Source organism: Sceloporus occidentalis, unplaced genomic scaffold (assembly GCF_023333645.1).
Source record: "Sceloporus occidentalis isolate IW3139 unplaced genomic scaffold, rSceOcc1.0.p SCAF_3, whole genome shotgun sequence".
In the NCBI taxonomy this organism is placed as follows: domain Eukaryota; kingdom Metazoa; phylum Chordata; class Lepidosauria; order Squamata; family Phrynosomatidae; genus Sceloporus; species Sceloporus occidentalis.
Genome location: NW_028316983.1, coordinates 144,044,524 through 144,065,167, shown reverse-complemented (window position 1 = coordinate 144,065,167; position 20,644 = coordinate 144,044,524). Strand labels below are relative to the sequence as shown.

At 38.4% G+C, this 20,644-nt stretch overlaps 1 protein-coding gene across 1 annotated transcript in view; it reads left to right on the top strand.

The window, feature by feature from the left end:
* LOC149316914 (kinesin-like protein KIF14) overlaps positions 1-20,644 on the top strand; it is a 45,801-nt gene that overhangs the window by 5,005 nt on the left and 20,152 nt on the right. The window contains exons 4-16 of the mRNA XM_089518779.1: positions 1,473-1,571; positions 3,729-3,781; positions 4,924-4,954; positions 6,995-7,102; positions 8,209-8,325; positions 8,931-9,049; positions 10,322-10,494; positions 12,451-12,598; positions 13,841-13,904; positions 14,072-14,256; positions 15,569-15,671; positions 15,832-15,983; positions 17,408-17,555. Of these exons, the coding sequence (XP_089374905.1) occupies positions 1,473-1,571; positions 3,729-3,781; positions 4,924-4,954; positions 6,995-7,102; positions 8,209-8,325; positions 8,931-9,049; positions 10,322-10,494; positions 12,451-12,598; positions 13,841-13,904; positions 14,072-14,256; positions 15,569-15,671; positions 15,832-15,983; positions 17,408-17,555 (1,500 nt within the window). The remainder of the gene's footprint in view (positions 1-1,472; positions 1,572-3,728; positions 3,782-4,923; positions 4,955-6,994; positions 7,103-8,208; positions 8,326-8,930; positions 9,050-10,321; positions 10,495-12,450; positions 12,599-13,840; positions 13,905-14,071; positions 14,257-15,568; positions 15,672-15,831; positions 15,984-17,407; positions 17,556-20,644) is intronic.

Below are 20,644 nucleotides of genomic sequence, written 5' to 3'. Positions count from 1 at the left end.
AACATGACCTAGAGCGCTTACATACCACCCAACTTCTACAATTCTTTCGAAAGGACATACATACAAATAGATAATATCTGCAGATCTGGTTTCATGTTATTCCTAGCATTTTCAATGTGTGGAAGATTTTGTACAGTACAGTCAACCCTCCGTATCCATGGATTCCTTATCCACAGATTCAACCATCCTTGGTTTGAAAACATTTTTTTAAAAAACAGATACATTTCTAAAAGCAAACCTTGATTTTGCCATTTTATATAAGGGAAACCGTTTTACTATGCTACTGTATTTAATGGGACTTGACATTCATGGATTTTGGTATCCATGGGTGGTTCTGGAAGCAAATCATAGTGGATATTAAAGACCCACTGTATTATTAAATATGTATAAATATAAAATATGTGGTCAGGTAGTTGGTTTAAAAATATATTCTTCCTTTAGGGCAGTGTTTTTGTACCACTGTGATGTTGTGAGATATTATAAGCGTCATAAAGTGGTTAATGAAATCTTAAGAATAGCTTATACATTGTGTGATCTTAAAGCTGCCATGTCTATTTACTAGTGTACCAAGTAGAAAGGGCAGTTTTATCTAGAGCACAAGCCAATTACATATTAACTTGAAGGGTAAAAATACCATTATGTTATGGAACATTTAAAAAGAGTGCTGGCATGCAGAAAAGAGGCCAGAATATCATTTTCTCAATTTCACAGTCCTGGTGCCATGCTCCTTAGTTCACAGCTCAGCCTTGCAATTTTGGTATCTTTGCACTGCTACATTTAAAATCCTGTAACTTCTGTTACCAAATGAAGAGATCTGTAGGAAAGAAATTATCAATTTTTAAAAAGAATTTGCAGTTGATTTTACCTATACTGTGGTGAAAGAACTTGTTTTGAACCTTTGTTGAGTATATGATTTAGTGAGTGGGATATCTTCTCCACTTGACAATGTACATTTTGTTGTGGTGACAGGTCTTCCATAAATGATATCATCTCTGATGGTTTCCTGAGAAGCCCCATGGTACTGTTTCTAGGCCTCAGTTCTGTGGAGAGCATATGAACATGAACATGTAGTTGTATATAGTTGTTATTCATCTGGTCATGAGGGCTGCAAGGTGCAGGATTTTGAAGGTGATCCTGTGAGGATTGCATGAGAGCTGTGTGAACTGGTGGCTAGTTGCTGATAATACAGGGCTGATTTGTTCATTGCTTTTCTTGAGGGGCGTGGTAGAGAAGAGAATGAAGACTCTTTTGGTAGTCTATAAGCCATGACCTAACTGATGGAGAGAGTCCTGCTCAGTTTGCCCAGTCCATGTGATTTTTTCATTCCCCCCCACACTCTCTAGTGCTCTCCTTGATTCTGTCGCATTACGTAAAAGCTACTGCCACCATGCTGTATCTAAGAAACCAAGTAACAAGCTTTATGCAAAAGGATATAAACATTATGTACATACTTCTGGTGCTTTTTTAATTAGATCGCTTATCATCTTGAAATGAGCTATTTTGAAGTCTACAATGAAAAGATTCATGATTTGCTTGTCTTCAGCCATGAAAATGGACAGAAGAAACAACCTGTAAGTTACTCTTTGTATTTTGCCTAACCTAATATCGACGTATAGAACAATAATTTTGAATACAATCTGGTCTTATAAAAGGAAGTATAGCGGGTTACAGACCGCCATGAAAGTATGCGCAGAGTGCGTACTAGGGTTAGGAAGGGGCGGTGCTTCCGCACCCCCTCTAACCCTAGCACGCGCTCTGTGCGTACAAAATGGCGGTGGCTGTTCCACACGGCTGCCGCCATGATGGCGTGACGAACGCACCGCCTCCAAACGAGGCACACGCGGACGTGACGCCATCACTCCACGCGAGGGTGCTTAATTCGCCCTTTGCGCAGAGCAGGAAGGAGCTCTGTTTCAGAGCTCCTTCCTGGTTTGCATCGCTGGGCGCAGCCTTCAGACGGCTGCACCCAGCAATGCAAGGGAGAAAGGGGCCAAGCGGCCCCTTTCTCCTCCTCCCCACCGCCGCGGGGTGTCCTTGGGGCTTGAAGCCCCAAGGACACCCTTTTCCAGGCTGCGGGGAAGCGGCCTTTTGCCGCTTCCCTGCAGCCTGCAAAGCGGCGGATCAGGGCCTCGGAGACTGCCGGTCTGGCAGCTGAGGCCCCGATACACCAGGGAAAGGCGTGCCTACAGGCCGCCCCAAAGGGGCGGTCTGTAACGCACCAATATTGGCTGAGGTCATATTCACTTTTGAGGGAGCAGCCTGTTCTTCCAGGAGGACCATGATAAATTGGTTCTTACTTTCTGATACAGGCTGGCTGTATCTGTACTTTCTTCTTTCATTGATGACTGGCTTTGCAGACAAGGTAGTACATGTGGCATATTGCCTTTGACCTTTTGACAAGTGATTTCTCAAGTCACCTCTCATGGAGCCAGGCTTTGAGGAAAGAAGATACAGATATCCTATGTTATGATGCACATGTTCAGGCAGTGGTGTGTGAGAACAGTGGATGGACAGGCTTCCCTTGTGTCAGTTATTGACATCACTGTTATTTCTTCCTGCCCACCAAAAATAAGCCCCATTTTTTATACCCTGACTTGGCTGCAGTTACTGCTTATTTATATATTATTTTAAGTTGTATTTTATACTTATGTTTTAACCGCAAACTGTTTAATTGTATTTTAAGGAAGTTTGGGATTTTGGAATATGGGAATGTATGTTTTAATTGTTGTAAGCCACCCTGGTTGTGTTACATAATATATTATTATCATCATCATCATCATCATCATCATCATCATCATCATCTGCTTGTGCAGGGATATACTGCTTGAATATCTACCACATGGGTAGTGAGAAAGGAAAATGCTCTCAGAATGATTTACTCTGCTAATTGTTTGCTCTTATTTATTGCACTTATATCCCGGCTTTCTCCCAGAATAGGATCCAAGGTGGCTTACAGTAAATTTTAAAAAGATCCAACTAAAACATTAATTTTAAAAAATTCAAAAGGAATTACACAGAAAAAAACACTTGAAACCTATTTAAAACACAGTTAAAACACAAAAGAAGATTCAAACACATAGGATCCTGGCCATTATTTTTGCATAGTGCATGCGGTTTCCATTGTTACATGCTTTGAAACAGATGTTTATCCATGTATCTTGTGTCAGCTTCAACAGAGATATATAATGACCAACATCTATTTTCTAAGAGGCCACGCACAGCCTGTATGGTAATCTTGCAGTTATTAGGTTTGCTTAAGTATAAGCAAAATATTTAGCAGCAGAAGTCCATTTAAATGGTATCTACTTGAACAGAATTGCTCTTCTGTTGTTCTAATATACTGTGGTTTAGTGGTTTGAGCGTTAGATTACAACTCTGGAGACCAGGATTCAGTTCCTCACTAGGTCATGGAAACCCACTGGGGGACCTTGGGAAGGTCACACACTCTCAGCCCCAGAAAACCCGGCAATAGGGTCACCTTAGGTTCGCCATAAGTCGGAAGTGACTTGAAGGCACACAACAACAAACTTCTTATCCCACTTTGCCTGATGTGATTCTTATGGTGAACAGCTTTGACTAGTTTTACTGGTTTTTAAATAAAATATAGTGTGAATAGTTTGTTTCAATAATTTTTCAAATTTTGCTTTGTGGGTTGGAGCGTTGTGCTTTTTGAACAATTTTATGAGTGATTCATATCTCTGATCAGCATTGTCTTTTCTGATTAACAGCTTCGTGTAAGAGAACATCCAGTCTTTGGACCATATGTGGAAGACCTGACAGTGTAAGTGTTCATGTTGGTGGACTTCTTCCAAAAATGTCTCTCTGCTGACCTGCATCATGACTTGTTAGTTATTAACATTAGAAGACTAGTTGAGGAACCTGTAGGGTTTTTTAAAAATTGGTTCTCTCACCACCTTACCATTTTGCATCACCATGGTACCCTGAACACACCCAATCCTCTCTGATTTTGGAAGCTAAGCAGGGTTGGTCAGGTTAGTATTTGGATGGGAGATCACATGAAAAAACAAAGGAACTCCCACTAAGGCTAAGGAAGAGTCCTGCCTGAAACCCTGGAGAGATGCTACCAGTCAGAGCTGAAAATATTGGGCAAGGTGGACCAGTGTTCTCACTCAGTATAAGTAGCTTCCTATGTTGCTATGCTTCTCACCCACACTTCGCCTTGGTCCTACACTGATTGCCCCTCAGACCTTTATTTTCTTCACACACTATCCATCACAGCCTGTTCTGAAGCCATTCTTTAACCTTTGTTCTCCTTAACTTCAGGGCCTCATTCCAATATGGCGTTAACAGAGTGAAAATCACCACTAGCACAGCTACGCTGGATCACATAGCTGCATAAGTAGTTGAATCCAAAGTTGTGTACAGCTTTTAAAAGTGGCTGTTAAACTTCTTGCACAAGTGCTTGCACTATCTATTGTAAACTGCTTCAGTAACTGTTGGATGGTAACTTTCCACAAACTCTGAAAATGGACAACTGCTAGTAGATGGACATTGTGCTAGGATAATGATGTTGTTGGATACAGGTTCAGTACTTCATCTTACTCGGTTTTTCTTCTCCAGATTTTAATTCAGGTACACATCCCATCCAAATACACAATCTTTCCTTTTCTCATAAATTGAATCAGTGCTACTCATTCTAACAGTTTGTAAAGTCATTTCCTTGTTATCACAAACACAATAAAATAGAAATTCCCAAGTAAGGTCTAATCATCCCATAAGTATGGACTTCCATTCTTGTGGGTGTATATTCCTGAGCCATGATACTGCGTGAGCTGTGTGTGTAATCAGTTACTGAGTCATCTGTTGAAGATACTTGGTGTTTAAGCACACACTTGGTAGGATTTGGTCTAACTGGAGTTTAATTTCCCCCCCATAGATAAAATTATTATTATTTCTTTCTAGGAATGTTGTTACTTCTTATTCAGATATCCAGGTAAGAGTCTATTGTTTGTATAGTTGTAATTATAAATGTGTCTTTCAAATGCATATTAAAATTTCATTATCAGTGTTCAGTGACCAGAAAGAAAAGATAGAGCAATGGAGAAAGTAGTCCTTATGTATATCTTCCCTGCTTTTGTACACGTTAATATTACAACACAGTAATTGAATATTAGTAATACAGTATTAACACAGTTGAAGTAGCAGTTAGTATGGCACTAGAAGCCTGGTATTAACAGAAGAAAATTGTCACATCAGTACTTCATACAGAAGCCTAAGTTAAGAATTTTCAAAAACATTAAAGAAAATATTCAAGATTGGGCAAAGTGCGGTGCTTTGGCCACATGCAGCCTCCCAGGCCCATTTTTGTGACCCTCAGGGTCTTCCAAGGATAAAAAAAGTTTAATAAAAATATACTTTAGGGAGTATATAGGACATTTCCACCCTTTTTGACTCACCTTTCCGGGGTGAAAAACAATTTTTGCAAAATTAATTTTAAAAAAGGGATTTTTTTTGTTCTGAAATGTTCACTGGGGGCATAGGGTGTATTCTCAGCACTCTCTGCAGGCCCCCTGGGGCAATTTATGAATTTTTGAAACTCTAAACATGTTGAAAATGCCCCTATAGCCCTTGGAGGCATCTAGGGACAAACTTTTGTGTTTTTGGGGGGAGGCAGGGGCACATGCAGCCCTCCACAGCCTCCTAGGGGCCTAATGCAGCCCCCCCCCCCGGCTTCCACATCTGTCCACCTCTGATTTACATTGGGTTTTTAAAAATTATTTGAGGAGGTTCTTTTTTAACTGCCAGAAGTGATTAACAACTGTTTAAAACATGAATTCAATAGGAAATCATCAGACAACCACAAACAAGTTTTACAGTAGAAATCAAAAGTAACATGCTGTTTTTGAAGTTGAATTTAGAGAGAAAAACTAATTGGGTGAGCATTTGGGATTTGATTCTGCCAGTTCTATAAACATAAAACAACATATTTGGAGCTGCCCCATAAAGCTGAATACAGGCCCTTGCTTGGGGATGGACGGTGGCTCCCATTTGAACAGGTTGGTACATCAGCTCTGGGTTTTAGCCTGAACTTTAAAAGAGCTATCCAAAGTGCTGAACCTATGAATTAAAATCTGGAATGAATTCACTACTCCATTCTCATGGAACTTTCTATCTGCCACTGCCCTTGCTGGTAGGTGTACAGCAACATAGGCAGCCTGTGTGTTCCAAAATGAAACCCTTAGAAGCATTTAGCAGCTTTGCTCTAAAAGCCTAGCATGTGGATTACTGCTGGGAAAAGTATGAGAAGAGCTACAGGCAGGGATCTGGTGAAGGATGAGCTTCTGGGAGAGGTGAAGAAGGTGTGGGCTTGGAGTGTATCATCCAGCAAATCATCATTATCGTTGTCATCATCATTTCTTATGCGCCTCTCCCCATGGATCATGGCGGGGGACAATAACAGACCAATAAATACACAACATCAGTTTAAAAAATCAGATAAAAATACACATCCATTTAAAAGAACAAGCAAGGTACATACATATTGAAACAATCCACATTTAAAATTAATTATTTAAACTTACAATTTAAACATCGTCGGGACAGGCCTACCAGAAGAGACTGGTCTTTAATGCTGTTTTAAATGCCAGTCACTACAGCAGGAACCTAGCTAGCAGAGAAGGACAATACTGTACTAGTTTATTAGACAGGGATGGGAAGACTGTGGTCCTCCAGACATTTTGGATTTTGACTCCAAAAAGCCCCAATCAGGGATTATGGAAATTGTCATTCATTATATCCAGAAGTTCAGAGGTTACCCACTCCTGTTTTCGGATTTGAGTCTGTATGCTGTTCATGTGCGGGGCTGACAGATATATTTGAATGCTCTATGCCACATGAAAATTGTTGTTGTTGTAATTTAACAATAGTATGGATTGAAAATTAAATGAATTGTAACTATCTTTTTTTTGACAGCGTAAACTGTTGACTTTTAAAAACATTTTTAACAGAAGAATCTGTCTTTATTCTTCATTAGCGCTGGCTCCAGTTAGGAAATAAGCGCAGAGCTACTGCGGCCACAGGCATGAACGACAAGAGTTCTCGATCTCATTCTGTTTTCACACTGGTGATGACACAAACAAAGGTCTGGAATCAAATGAATTTATACACATTCAAAAATTGGGTAAAATAACTCTTCCCTTTCCATGTTGCCTAAAGAATCTTAGCTTTTTTTAGTAGTAAAATATGCAGCATACACAAAGTAGACAGGTGAACTGTTTATATACTAGTTATTTATTTATTCTTTATTTATGGTATTTATACCTCACCCTTCAGCCCTAAAGGCTCTCAGAGTGGCTTACAATTATTATTTTAATTAGACGGTTCCCTGCCCTCAGGCTTACAATCTAAAAAGACACGACACAAAAGAGAAGGGAATGGTGGTGAGGAAGAAGGGGATAAGGTCCAGCAGTTCTTCTCTCCTTCTGAGGCCTGGGCCAAAGCAGATGAACTGGAGGGAGGGGTCTTCTTTTTAATTGAGGCCAGGCCCTAGCAAATCATGGGAAAGCACTACAATACAAGTCCTAGAGTGTATTCACACTGCAAAATTAAAGTAGTTTGACACCACCTCAACTGCCGTGAGACTATCCTATAGAATCTTGGGAGTTATAGTTAAGGTATTCAGCTGGTCTGTCAGAGAGGTCTGGTACCTGGCTCCAAACTACACATCCCAGGATTCTGTAGGACATAGTCAATGTCAGGTAAAGTGTTGTCAAACTGTTTTAATTCTGTAGTGTGGATACACCCCAGTAAATTGAATCCAATGGTGAGGGGCATGAAATTAATGACTTTTGATACATACTAAGGTGCTCCCCTGTGTTCATATCTCAAATCTTGGTGGTACTACCTATGGAAAAAATATGTGAAAACTAAAAAAAACCCAATCTTATAGATAAAATAAAACAATCTATTTCCCCCCCCCCCCCCCCACACACACACACAAAAACAAGCAAATAAATGATAGGCATAGCCAGCCTGTTTTTAAAGTGGCCAATTGCATCCCATGAAAAGGTCTAGTAACAGATGCTATTGCTATCTTGGTTTATGACATTTTAGTATGTTAGGACAGAAATGATGCAGGATTTTTTTTTTGATTGCTACAGTTATAAGATAATCTGTGGAGTTACTTTGAGCTGATTTCATAGACTGCAGGTTAGACAGAGATGTCTAATTATGTTTGTTTTGTTTCAGACAGATATTGTGGAAAAGGAAGACCGTGAACATAGAATTATCAGTCGTGTTAATCTAATAGACTTAGCAGGTAGTGAACGCTGCTCTGCAACTCGGACTAGTGGAGAAAGATTGAAGGTAAAAAGTAAAATGTACTCTGTTGAGTGTCAAAAAACTCTATTGGTCTCCATGCCACACAAACCTTGCTATAGCACAGACTGTAATGTTGTGGCATATAAAGTGCAGAAAACAATCCATCTTACACAGCAACAAATGTGTGGCCCTCCAGATATTGTTGGCACCTGTTTCCTAGCATTTATATCCAGTCTGAGTGAATAGAAGAGGAGTGGGCAATTGCAGCAAGTCAGGGATCATTTTTATGCCCCAGGACCATCTGGAGGAAAGAGTGTGGTATAGTGGTTTTAGTGTGGATATGAAAAGCAGGTGTTGCTTGTCACACAACAAAGCAGAAGCAGCTCCTGATTAAATTCTCTGTTCTAGGCAACCATTAAAGGTCCAAGATCCCTCTCCAATTTTAAACCTGGCAACTCTAATTTTAAGGGATGCCCTAAAATTTTTAATTTAAAAATTATTTACTATTATTGAAGTATTTTAAAATGTGTGTTTAGTATTATAACTAGTTTGTTTGCATTTGAGTTTTATAACTTCAATAAGTTGTATGCTAATTAGAGAGAAAATAAAATTTTGAGTCCCACTGGTTGTTTCTTTCTTCCTCTCTCTAGGAAGGTGTGAGTATTAACAAATCCCTTTTGACTTTGGGAAAAGTTATTTCTGCTCTCTCAGAACAAAATCAAAGCAGGACGAAGGTATTCATTCCATACCGTGAATCTGTGCTTACATGGTATGTACATATTTTATGTATCATAAGAGATTTTTAATAAGGCAATGTCCTGGTTTTTGTTTTTTATGTTAATGCATGTTTTAAGCTGCTTTAAGTGTTACTGATAATTGAACTACCTTTCAGTGATAAGCTTTTGCAAGTTTCTGTCATTCTATTTGTTTTAAATTGTAAACTGACTTGTATCCCAGTTATGGAGAAAAGACAGAATATAAATAAAAGATAATGACTGAATGTAATGAGCAAAGAAACAACTATCCTGATTCTCACCTTTGGTGATAGCCTGGAACTGTGGATGTATTCAGCTTTTTATCATTCTAATCTTCCTTTAAATTTCTTGGTTCCATAATATTCATTTTGAGGTCAGCGAGTGTCCTGGGAGACTGAAGTGTTCTGCTGTTGATTTTTGTGTATTGCCATCTGTGATGTCACAGTAAATAAAATAAAAGAAAGAATAAAAGAAATTCATTCTTTTGCATAGAGATTTTTCTGCTTTTCCTGTTCAGAATACAAAAGACCATTACTGACAGAGAACAATGTATATCACATTTTAATATGGGTGAGATTAGGGCTGCCATAATTGTCCACTTTTACCAGGGACAAAATGTAGGACAAATTCAAGACCAAACTGTAGGGCAACTGCAGGACAAAACTCAGCTCAAAATGTAGGACATTTAAGGTCCACCATTTTTCTTCAATGTCCTACATTTTGGGCTGAGTTTTGTCCTGCAGTTGTCCTACAGTTTGGTCTTGAATTTGTTCCACATTTTGTCCCTGGTAAAAGTGGACAATTATGGCAACCCTAGGTGAGATGCATGGGAACCTCCAGATGACGTGCTGCAACTTCCATTACTCTTCACCATTGGCTATGCTTGATAGGGCTGCTGGGAATTGCAGTCCAAAAACATTTAGAGGGTCCCATGAATCTCAAATTACAAGCACTCTCAGCCTCAGGGAAGGCAATGGCAAATGTCCACTAAACAAATCCTGCCAAGAAAAGCCCATGATAGGTTTGCCTTAGGGTCTCCATAAGTCTGAAATGACTTGAAGGCACATAGCAGCAACAACAACAAATGAATCTCATCCCTCCATTAGGATATGAGAAATCCCTGATGTGTTGTATTATGTTGTTAGGTTGTGTAATTATGTTGCCGTAGTAGATGATAGAAACAGAATTAGCATCTGAATTTGGTCTTGTCACTGTGTCAGCAGGCATGTTGTTTGGCCTGACAGGGAAAATTCATTTATCTTTATTATCTCTCCCTGCCAATGCAGGCTGTTAAAAGAAAGTCTGGGTGGAAATTCAAAAACTACTATGATTGCCACTGTAAGCCCTGCTGCCAGAAATGTAGAGGAAACGCTTAGTACTCTTCGATATGCTAGGCAAGCGTGTTTCATAGTCAACATTGCCAAAGTAAATGAAGACATCAATGCTAAGTTAATTCAAGGTAAGCATGATAGTAATTTTATTTCTTAATTTGAAGGGCCGTTTCATATCATGTGTTAAAACATATTCAAAGAGATTCCAGCCACAGATGCTGGCGAAATGTCAGGAAGAAAATTTTCTAGAACATGGCCACGTAGCCCAAAAACCCCACAAAAAATATTCAAAGAATATAGAGCATGAAGGGTGGAAGTGGAAAGTTATCTGCAATAATTCATGAATGAAACCGTGTGTGTGAAACACACCAGAGGTGCAAGCATCTTTGTTTTTGTATGCTAATATCATATATTTGCTTCAGTGCATTGACAGCTACAGAGCCTTTCTGTTAAGAGAAAGAACATAGTGTAACCTTTACAACTCTGCAGCGCAAACCATCTCCCAACAGCTCAAAGCTCCCTGAAAACTGCATCTATGTTGCATAAATGAGTGGGATTTATGTTAGTGCGGATACACCATTCAATAATTTTTAAAAGAGTTTATTCTAGTTGGGGCTATCCATAGGATGATGTTTTTTAATTGGGCAATCCGAATAACTAAATGCACAAACATGGCAGCTTCAATAAAGGGTACAGATATGGACACTTAAATTCTATTGAAATCAGCTTCAGTATGAGTCTCTAGGCAGATGTTTTAAAAAAATTGTCTCAGTTGACGCAGGGGAAGAATATATTCGACTGTATACAAATAACCAAAGGTGGAAGGAAAATTGCCTGTTAGCACAGTATTGCAAAAAATGCACAAGAGCTTTTCTAGTATTACATGTTATATAATATAATGAATGCATTTCCATGTAGCAGTAAACTGGTTTAGTGTTACATTGATAAACCTATATAAGTCTCAGGGTCTCATGCTCCCCTTTCCCTTTGAGATTGGGGTGACAAGGATTTTAGAAGCTTCCATTTCCATTTTCTTAAACATCGATTCAGTTTAATATTACTTTTGAATCTTGAACTAGCTGTGAGTAGTAATAGGTATCGTTTACTACAACAATCCAGCTTCATAAACCTTCTCACAAAACTGGCTTACTTTAGTAATCTAAAGCTAAGACAAACCACAGTTTATCCATGTTCTGCAGTTAGTTAATAACCAGAATTTTGCAAGCAGCTTTTTTACAGCTGCAACTGCAGGAAGAGAGAGAGTCTTGAAGCTGAAAATTTAGTATTGCATTTGAATGAGGCTATTAGTTTTTCTCTTTTTCTTCAGATTTAGTTTCACTTTACTTTTGATACAATGTTTAAATGTGAGTTTATCTTAGCCCTTCTATGAACAGAGCTGCCTTTTGCATGCTGGGGGTTCTTTTCTGTGTAATCTCTTGCATCTCAAACTGTTTCTTATAATGCATTAATTCCCGACCTTTTCTGTGCCCTAAACCCCTAGGAAATGTTTGATTAATGTTCACACCCCCTACAAAAGTAATACCACATTTGGGGATGAAGAAGTCTAATTTCTAATTTTTGAACCAGAAATTGAACCACATAAGATACTGTGGGTGAACAAACTGAGCATTTAAAAAATACACTTTTAATTCTGTGCATAAAATGCAAACATAAATTGAACAATTAGATTCTAATGTATTCAGAAAAAAAATGTAAACAGTAAAATCAATCCCAACTGTGAAAAACATAAAATTCAATGACCACTTTGCTCTACTTCTCATTCATGATTTTGTCAAAATGGAAATTTCTTGCTGACTGCAATTCACAGGTCTGCCTGTTCATTCAGGTGATATCTAGATTTTGTCTTGACTGACAAAAGAGAACTGAAAACAGATTCACACAAGTATCTTTGTTGCTCCTCCTGAAATACCATCTATACCATACCTGGGGATATGGGCGCCTCAGGTTGGGAAACCCTGTTATAATAGGATGACTCTTTGCATATAGCTTTCAAATCTCACCAAAATCGTTAACTATAGGAGTTATTGTTTTGACTCATTATTGGCCCTTTTTGCCAAATATAGAATTGAAAGCTGAAATTGAGAAACTGAAATTGGCTCAAAAGAATCTTCAGAACGTTGATCCTGAAAAGCAGAGACTTTATGTTCAAGAAATAACATCCCTAAGAATGAAACTACACCAACAAGAGAGAGAGATGGCTGAAATGCAAAGGTAAGAGTGCTGCATATACTTGACTCTAAGTCGATCTCATGTATAAGTCGAGGGCAGGTTTTGGGGCTAAAATAAAGGATTTTACATGACTCATGGATAAGTCGAGGGTAAAACTTAGGGTCTACTTTCCTGCCTGTCCATCTGCCTTCGGTTGTCTGCAGCTGGTCCATTTATCTCTTCACAGAAGGTGGAGAGGAGGATGAGACAAGCAAGTGACCGCAAATAATTTTGGGAGGCAGCTGGGCTGGGAAATAGGCTTGAGGGGTGAATTCTTGGCCCCCTTCCTCCTCTTCCTCCTCCTCCTCCTCCTCCGCCCGGCTTTCTCCTGAAGGGACATCCAAGCTGGGGAAGAGGCTTGATACGATATTGACCTGTGTATAAGTCAACCTAGGATTCTGGGATAGTTTTTTTCTATATATCCTTTGACTTATAGACAAGTATATACGGTACATGTAATCTTCTGGGTAATGTGAATTGCTAATGGCAACTCCCTGCCATGCCAATTGTGTACATGTTAATAAAATACAATTAAAATGCAATCTGTTTAGGTAGTCTGTCTAGGTGCATTCTGTGCATAAATGGATAGGTATGCGTAACAGCAAATCAAATACATGGGATTGGATCCAGTCAGTTAGTTGCAATCAATTCCCCCTGAAATTAATGGAAATTCAATTATGAATGATTTTTCACATTAATTTTAGTGGGAGCCAATTCTGACTAATGTTAAGTTTGGCTCCAAACCATACTGAGCAACAGCTACTGGTAAGCAACATTTTTATTTCATCAATAAATGCATTCTGATTTTTATTAAAGAATTCAAGGACATAGTGCTAGTCTGGAATATCAGTATGCAAAGGGATCTTGTAGTACTACTTGTGGTACACTCCATGCATCTGAGGAAGTAGTCCAAGTCTACAAAATCTTATGCTACAGTTGGTCTCAAATGTTCTACAAGATCTCTTTCCATTAATGAAGTCTTATTTATGCACCTAGTCCTTAAATGTTAACACATTTAGGAAGTAATCCAGAACTACATATTCTGTGGAAATCTCCAGTTGTGGAAACTCCTTTGCAATAATGTTTACTTAATATTAATGTTAATTATTGTGTAGGAGTACTATTTATTTTGTTTCAGTTAGATTGATTATTTATATTTCAATAAATGACTCAACTTTATGACCCTTGCAAAATAATATATCTATTTGGTGACACTCATCCACTTTCTTCTCTCTGATAAAAAAGGGCCTGGAAAGAAAAACTTGAACAAGCAGAAAAAAAGAAATTTGAGGAAACAATGGAGTTACAGGTACTAACATTTAAGTAAATTCAGGTGTTGATGCAAAATACTGAAGTTTTCCTATTGCCATTCTTTCCCTTTACCTGTATTATACTCCTAAAAGCAGCAAACAAATGGACAAATCAACTTTAGCAGACTACAAAAGAATCTCTCACTTTCTGACTCCTTCATTTTAGAAAGCAGGCATTACATTCAAGGTGGACAACAGTTTGCCTAATTTGGTCAATCTCAACGAAGATCCTCAACTCTCTGAGATGTTGCTATACATGATTAAGGAAGGACAAACGACAGTTGGGAGGTGCAAGCCAAACTCACATCATGACATTCAGCTCTCTGGCATCTTAATTGCTGATGACCATTGGTAGGAGTTTATTTAAATAAATGATGAGTCTTAAATTGTTGTGGAATACAATTTTTTTGGTAAAGGCAACCAAGTGTAGGACGGTTGAAATATGCATGAGCATGAGACAACGCCTAAATATCACAAAGGTACCAAAGCCTATCTGATCTTTCAGGCTAAATAGAGTCAGCCCTGGTTGGTGCTTGGATGGGAAACTGCCAACAATGCCAGGTGCTGTAGGTTATATTTCAGAGGAAGGAACTGACAAAACTACCTCTGACTGTTCCTTACTTGAGAAACTCCTATAAGATTTATGGGGTCACCATAAATAGAAAGGCTTATTTGAATCCCATTGTGGGAGAAAGGTGGGATATAGATCTCTGAAATAAATAAAATAAGTATAAATAGGTGATTTGAAAGGATTTATAATCCAAACGTAAAATGTATTTAGTTGGCAAAAATGAGACTGAATTATAAATGGTGTGTTTAGACTGATGGCTGGGATTAATTAATGAAGGGATAAATATTTGATATCAGCTACTGATCAGAGCTACAGGAAGTGTCCATGCTTACAGACTGTATGCTTCTCACTATCAGTTTTCTAGGAGCAGCCATAAGAGAGGGACAATATTTTTTAAGATAGGATCATCACTGGCTACTAGTCAGGTTGGCTATAAATCACCTCCACTATCAGAGGCAGCATTGGAATATATATCAGTTGTTGGGGAACATGCAATAGTGATGGGGCATTCATGTTCAGATGGTGAAATAAGTACTATGCGATAGTGATGAGGCATTCATGTTCAGATATTGATATAAGTAGCTAGTTGGCGACCTTGTCAATGTAAGTACTTTGATCTTTTATGCTGTAATTGTGGCTTTCCTAGAAAAATCTTGTTGACTACTGTGAGGATGGATGCTAGACTAGATGAAGTTATGGCTTGATACAGCATAGCTATGCTTAGGCTCTCCCAATATCTCTGTAACAAGTAAAAAAAAGTTTGAAAATTCCATTCATTTCAAGTATCTTAGCTGCTGTGCTGCGACGTGAATAATAGCTTTGATTATAAGAACAGTGAAGTTAGTTTCTTGAATTTCAGGGAGCAAGGGCCTCAGTCTCTCTTCAGTCCCCTCTGCCTTGCCGTGAACACTAGCTTCTTACAATAGTTGAAAGAGTGCATAGTCTCAAAAGTAGAGTCTGATATAATAAAGGATAAACAAAAAAAATCTACTGGGGTAGTAATCAACTTTGTGAATCCTGGCATTTGCCAGGGGAATATGTATTTCCTGATTGTAAAACTTAGTTGTTATAACAGATTCTTTCTTTTTGTAGCATTATCAGACATGTGGATGGTGCTGTAAGTATTATCCCACAGGAAGATGCAAAGACGTATGTTAACGGGAAATGCATTTTGGGCCCTACGAATCTCCACCATGTAAGTTGACTGCAAGAGGCATGAACAGATTCATTTGTATGTACTGTACATTTTGGCACAGAAATTAAAATCCCATTCATTTTATTCAATTTATAGTGGACTCTGTATGGTTCCACGGGATACAACAATATCACCGATGAATATCTTCTGAATCTTACAGGGTGACCGGATCATTCTTGGAGGAGACCATTATTTTCGGTTTAATAATCCAGTAGAAGTTCACACAATGAAACGTGGGGCTGCTGTTCCTGAGGATGGCCCAAAAGATTTTGAATTTGCAAAAAATGAATTGCTGGCTGCACAAAGAGCTCAGTGAGTTTTAATAAATATTGTGGCTTAAGTGGTTGCTGTTTCTTCTTGTTCAAGACACGATTGTTAAATGCCAGTTTTTTCAAATGAACAGCCATATACAAATTGAAAAGATCAAATGCCATGTTCATTTTTTTCCCCAGGCTACAGGTAAAAATGTTTGTGCCAGTAAGGTGTATGTTTCAATATGAAACATGTTTTGTAGTCTTTCTATTCAATATTTTGAAATCCATCGGGTACTGAATTTAAGCTTAGGCTATTCAGCAATACTTACACACTACTTTTCCACATATGTCACAAAGGTAGTGTAGAAAAATTAAAATTAAAATAATGTTTACATGCATAAAACAATGAAACCATCTTTAAATATTGAAGCAACCTTCAAAACACTAATCAGAATTAAAAAAGAGAAAGTTATTTTCTAAAAAGCTGAAAAGATAGACATTAATCTTGACTCTTTACTTTTGCATGTATGTCCAATAAATAAGCCTCTGAAAGTAGAGGTGGACTAGGCAGGGGTTGTCTTCAAAAGGGATTCTGTTTTGTGGATCTTAATAATTGGATAGACTCAGAACAAGACCATCATATTACTTAATGCTGAAAGACCTGTGTTGGCTGCCAGTAGCTTCCTGGGCCAAATTCTAGGAATTGGTTTTACTCTTTAGAGCCTGCTTATCTAAGGGATTCTAGGTCTTATTATAAATTTGTTCAGATGCTATGATTTTCAGGAGAACCTTTCTCTCTTTTCTGCCACTTATGGAAACTCAACTAGTAGACCTATGGAAGAGGGCTTTATGCTATGTTGGTTCAGATCACATCTCATTTGTCCTTTAGTTATGTGAATCTATTCATCCCATAGAACAGTGATATTTAAACTTGACAAATACCTTGCTGAAGTTTTCCTGCTCCAAAAGGGGTATTTAGTCCCTAGTTTTGATTGTAATTTTGATGAGAGGATTGTTAAGGTCCTGCACATCATAATAAGTGACTTAAAGCTTATGCTTTTAGTTTAAGTATGCAGGTGGGTTGGGAAAATCTTTTATGGAAAAATGCTGTGTTAAATCATATACATTTATTCTCTCTCTCTTTGCTCTTTCTGTCTGGTGTCTCTCTATGGCCTGTTACAGACAGCCAAAATAAAGCTGCTTCGAGTCACAGTGGAGGTATGGTGTTTCAATGATGCATGCGTCCTAAGAGTCCAGAAGTCACACCAAAGCCACGTTCCAGCCTAAGGACTGGAGCGTGACTTTGGTGTGGCTTCTGGACTCTTAGGATGCATGCATCATTGAAACACCATACCTCCACTCTGACTTGAAGCAGCTTTATTTTGGCTGTCTGTAACAGGCCTATGTAAAAATGGTGTGAAACAGTTATCTCATCTTCTGTGTGAATTATAGTATTTATGTTGCTTTTAAAAATGCTCTTAGACTTGAATCAGAAATAGAAGAAGCAAGGCTGAAAGCTAAGGAAGAAATGATGCAAGGAATCCAAATTGCAAAAGAAATGGCCCAAGAAGAACTTTCTTGTCAGCAGAAGAATTATGAGAGCCAGATAAAATCATTAGAAACACAGTTGGTAAGTCATTAAAGAATATTTTACAGTGGATGGTCTTGATCCTACTTTAGCTGTATGCACAGGAAATGACTTTTAGTGGGGGAAGGCAAGGGTCACACCATCATCTGCAAAAGATCCATTGTGAAGGACCAGAAAAATCTCTGAAGATAAGGGTATGCACTGTGACTGCAACAACATGTGCACTGACCATGTGCATCTTCCTTTTGGGTGGGAGAGAATATAGATGTATAGAGACATAAACATCAATTTAGCTGGGTAGTGGGATGAGCTGCTAATAAATGGGAACATGGTTTTCCTCCATTGAAGCAATCAAGCTGTTGTTTGCTGATGCCCTTAAATTCATTTCCCATTATACCAACTACTCATCTAAGTGATGTTCTGTGGTTTTTGGTCTAAGCAACATCCTATAGTCCTTATGGTTATATTGCTTATATGAACTGAATGAAAACACAAAAATGTTTATTTTCAAGAGGGTGGAAGGGATTTGTCTCCTTCCTGCTCTGCTAAAATCTTTCCCAACTGTGAAGTTTCACCATTTTGTTTGGGCCTGTCTTCCAGTCCTAAATCTGATCATTTTAGTGGATGACAGTTAGGTTTACTATCTAAACATATTTACTCAACATGTGGAGAATGCCAAGCTTGAACAGGAGTGCTTCCCCCACACATAGGAACTCTTCACACCATGAGGATTGTGACTTTTGTTGTTTTGTTCCCTATCACCATATATGCCTATACAAACCTATCCAAGTTTTCAGATCTTCAGTAGAAGAGTTTCTCTTGGTCCTACCATCTTTGCACATAGGAGAGGACCTGAGAGATTGCCTTCTGAGTTGCTGCCTCCATGCTATGAAACTCTCTGTCAAAGGAGGCTTGGTTGGCCCCCTCCTTGCTCTCCTTTTGTCAGCAGGCCAAGATTTTTCTATTTGAATAGGCCTTCAATTTTTAACTGGTTGTAGTGCAATGGGTAGCTTTTAATTGTGTTTAATTGTTTTAAACCAATGTTTTAAGTGATTTGTATTTAATTTTTTAAAAATGTATTTCAAAATGATTTTAGCTGTATTGTTTTAATGTAAGGTGTGAGCTGCTTTAATTTCCTTATGGTAGAAAAGTGGGATATAAATGAATAAACAAACAAACAAACAAACAAATAAATATCACATGTGCAGAGAAAAAAGGAAAAACCATGCATAATACATAAATAAAGCTAAAGCTAGAACTAAATTAAACAATGCTACACTAAAATAATACTATAATACACTACTAAAACAATAAGCTATTACTAGCTAACTAAACACAGGGCAACTAAAACTGATTTGGAGTTATAAACCACCTATACATCATTTTATACATATTCTTCCAGATTACTTTGTTGTTGTGTGTCTTTCAGTTGTTTCTGACGTATGGCAATCCAATTTACTTTAGAATTTACTTTTTGTTTCCATTTCTAAAAGGTATTTATATCCTTTTTAAATTACATGGTTTAACACAATTCTAAACAGAAATCATTTTCTCCAGCCTCTTTCTTGCTTTTATTGCTTGAATCTCTGTTTAAGCTGTGAGACTAACCATTTAGTCCTGGTGCAGTCTCTATAGATCCAAAAAAGCCATTCCATTGTTCTCAATGTTATCTTTTGCTCCCTCTTGCTCAGCAAGTTTCCAAGACCAACTCATCAAGAAATAAGTAAGAAATCTTATGTCTTCTAAAATTACTTTAGAATTTTCCATTTAAAACTGTATTAAGCCATGTTCCTGTAAAACTTTTTATTTTTAACTTGAAGTCTTGGAAATAGTATTTATTTTGGTTTTTTGTGGGTTTTTTGGGCTATGTGGCCATGTTCTAGAAGATTTTCTTCCTGACGTTTCGCCAGCATCTGTGGCTGGCATCTTCAGAGAGTATTTGTTTTCTCAGATACATTGGGCCCTCGGTATCCATGGGGGAATCCATTCTGGACCCTCCCATGGATGCCAAAATCTGCGGCTGCTGACCCCATGTTGTCGCCAATGGCAGCGCGTGCCTGTGGCTGAACCACCAATAGGAATAGCCCCTGTTGTCCTGTGGCAGCACATACATGTGGCCACACTGCCATTAGGGACAACAGAACTTAATGGCAATGTGGCAGTGTGCATGCGCTGCCACGGGACAATAAGGGCTGTTTCTAATGGTGGTGCAGCCATGGGCATGCGCCGCCATAGGGGACAATGTGGGCTTGCCGTCTGCGGATGCTCAGATCCACAGATACTGAGGGCCGACTGTATTGTTTACAGAAAGAAAGCAACTCACCAAGTGCTCAGTCTCACCTCTGGAAGAACTCTCTTACTTGTAAATTAGGTTATTTAAGGTGATTAAGAAACTACGGGTCTTCACAGGTTCAGTGTCCGTAAAGCCTCACTTAGGCAACTGAGCTTGATGTTACTTCCAAGTGCCCCCCTGCCACTGCCCAACTTGCTTCAGATCACTGTGGTCTCTTTGTAAGGAATGTGTGTTTTGGAATGTGTGAGAAATCTCATGGTCTGTCCTTGTCTGGAGAGAGTTTGGCCAGCTGGAACTTACTTCGTGGCTGACTGCTTCTGCTGTCAAAGCTTTCCTTGTTGTAGAGCACAACTCAGGGAAGTCAACTCACCATAGTCCACACTTGGACATCAATCTTTGTATTTATACCAAATTTACAGGAGAACCTTTCTGATTTTTAAACCTAGCATGTTCCTTGACTTTGTCATATCAAAGTGAACCATTCCAGCCAAATATTTGAAAATATTCAACACAGTTCCTACATTGTTTCTTAATTGGATTTTTGAAAAGAATCCACTCTGATCCTCATGGATATTCAGAGAGAGAGATTTTCCATGTATATTTGCCAGAATTGTAGTAATAATGTATAGTTATTGTTTAATAAAAAGATAGGTCAATAATTCTTTGTAGGTGTCTAACTGAGAATTCATAAATATTTCAGCAGATTATTAATCCTAGGATTATGTAGAACTGACCTTTTTCATCCTTTCCTACCTGAAATTTGCCTGTACAGTTTGGAAACATTTTATTCTTTGAGCCTCACATGATGCTCTGGCCGTTATAGGATAAGATAAATGAT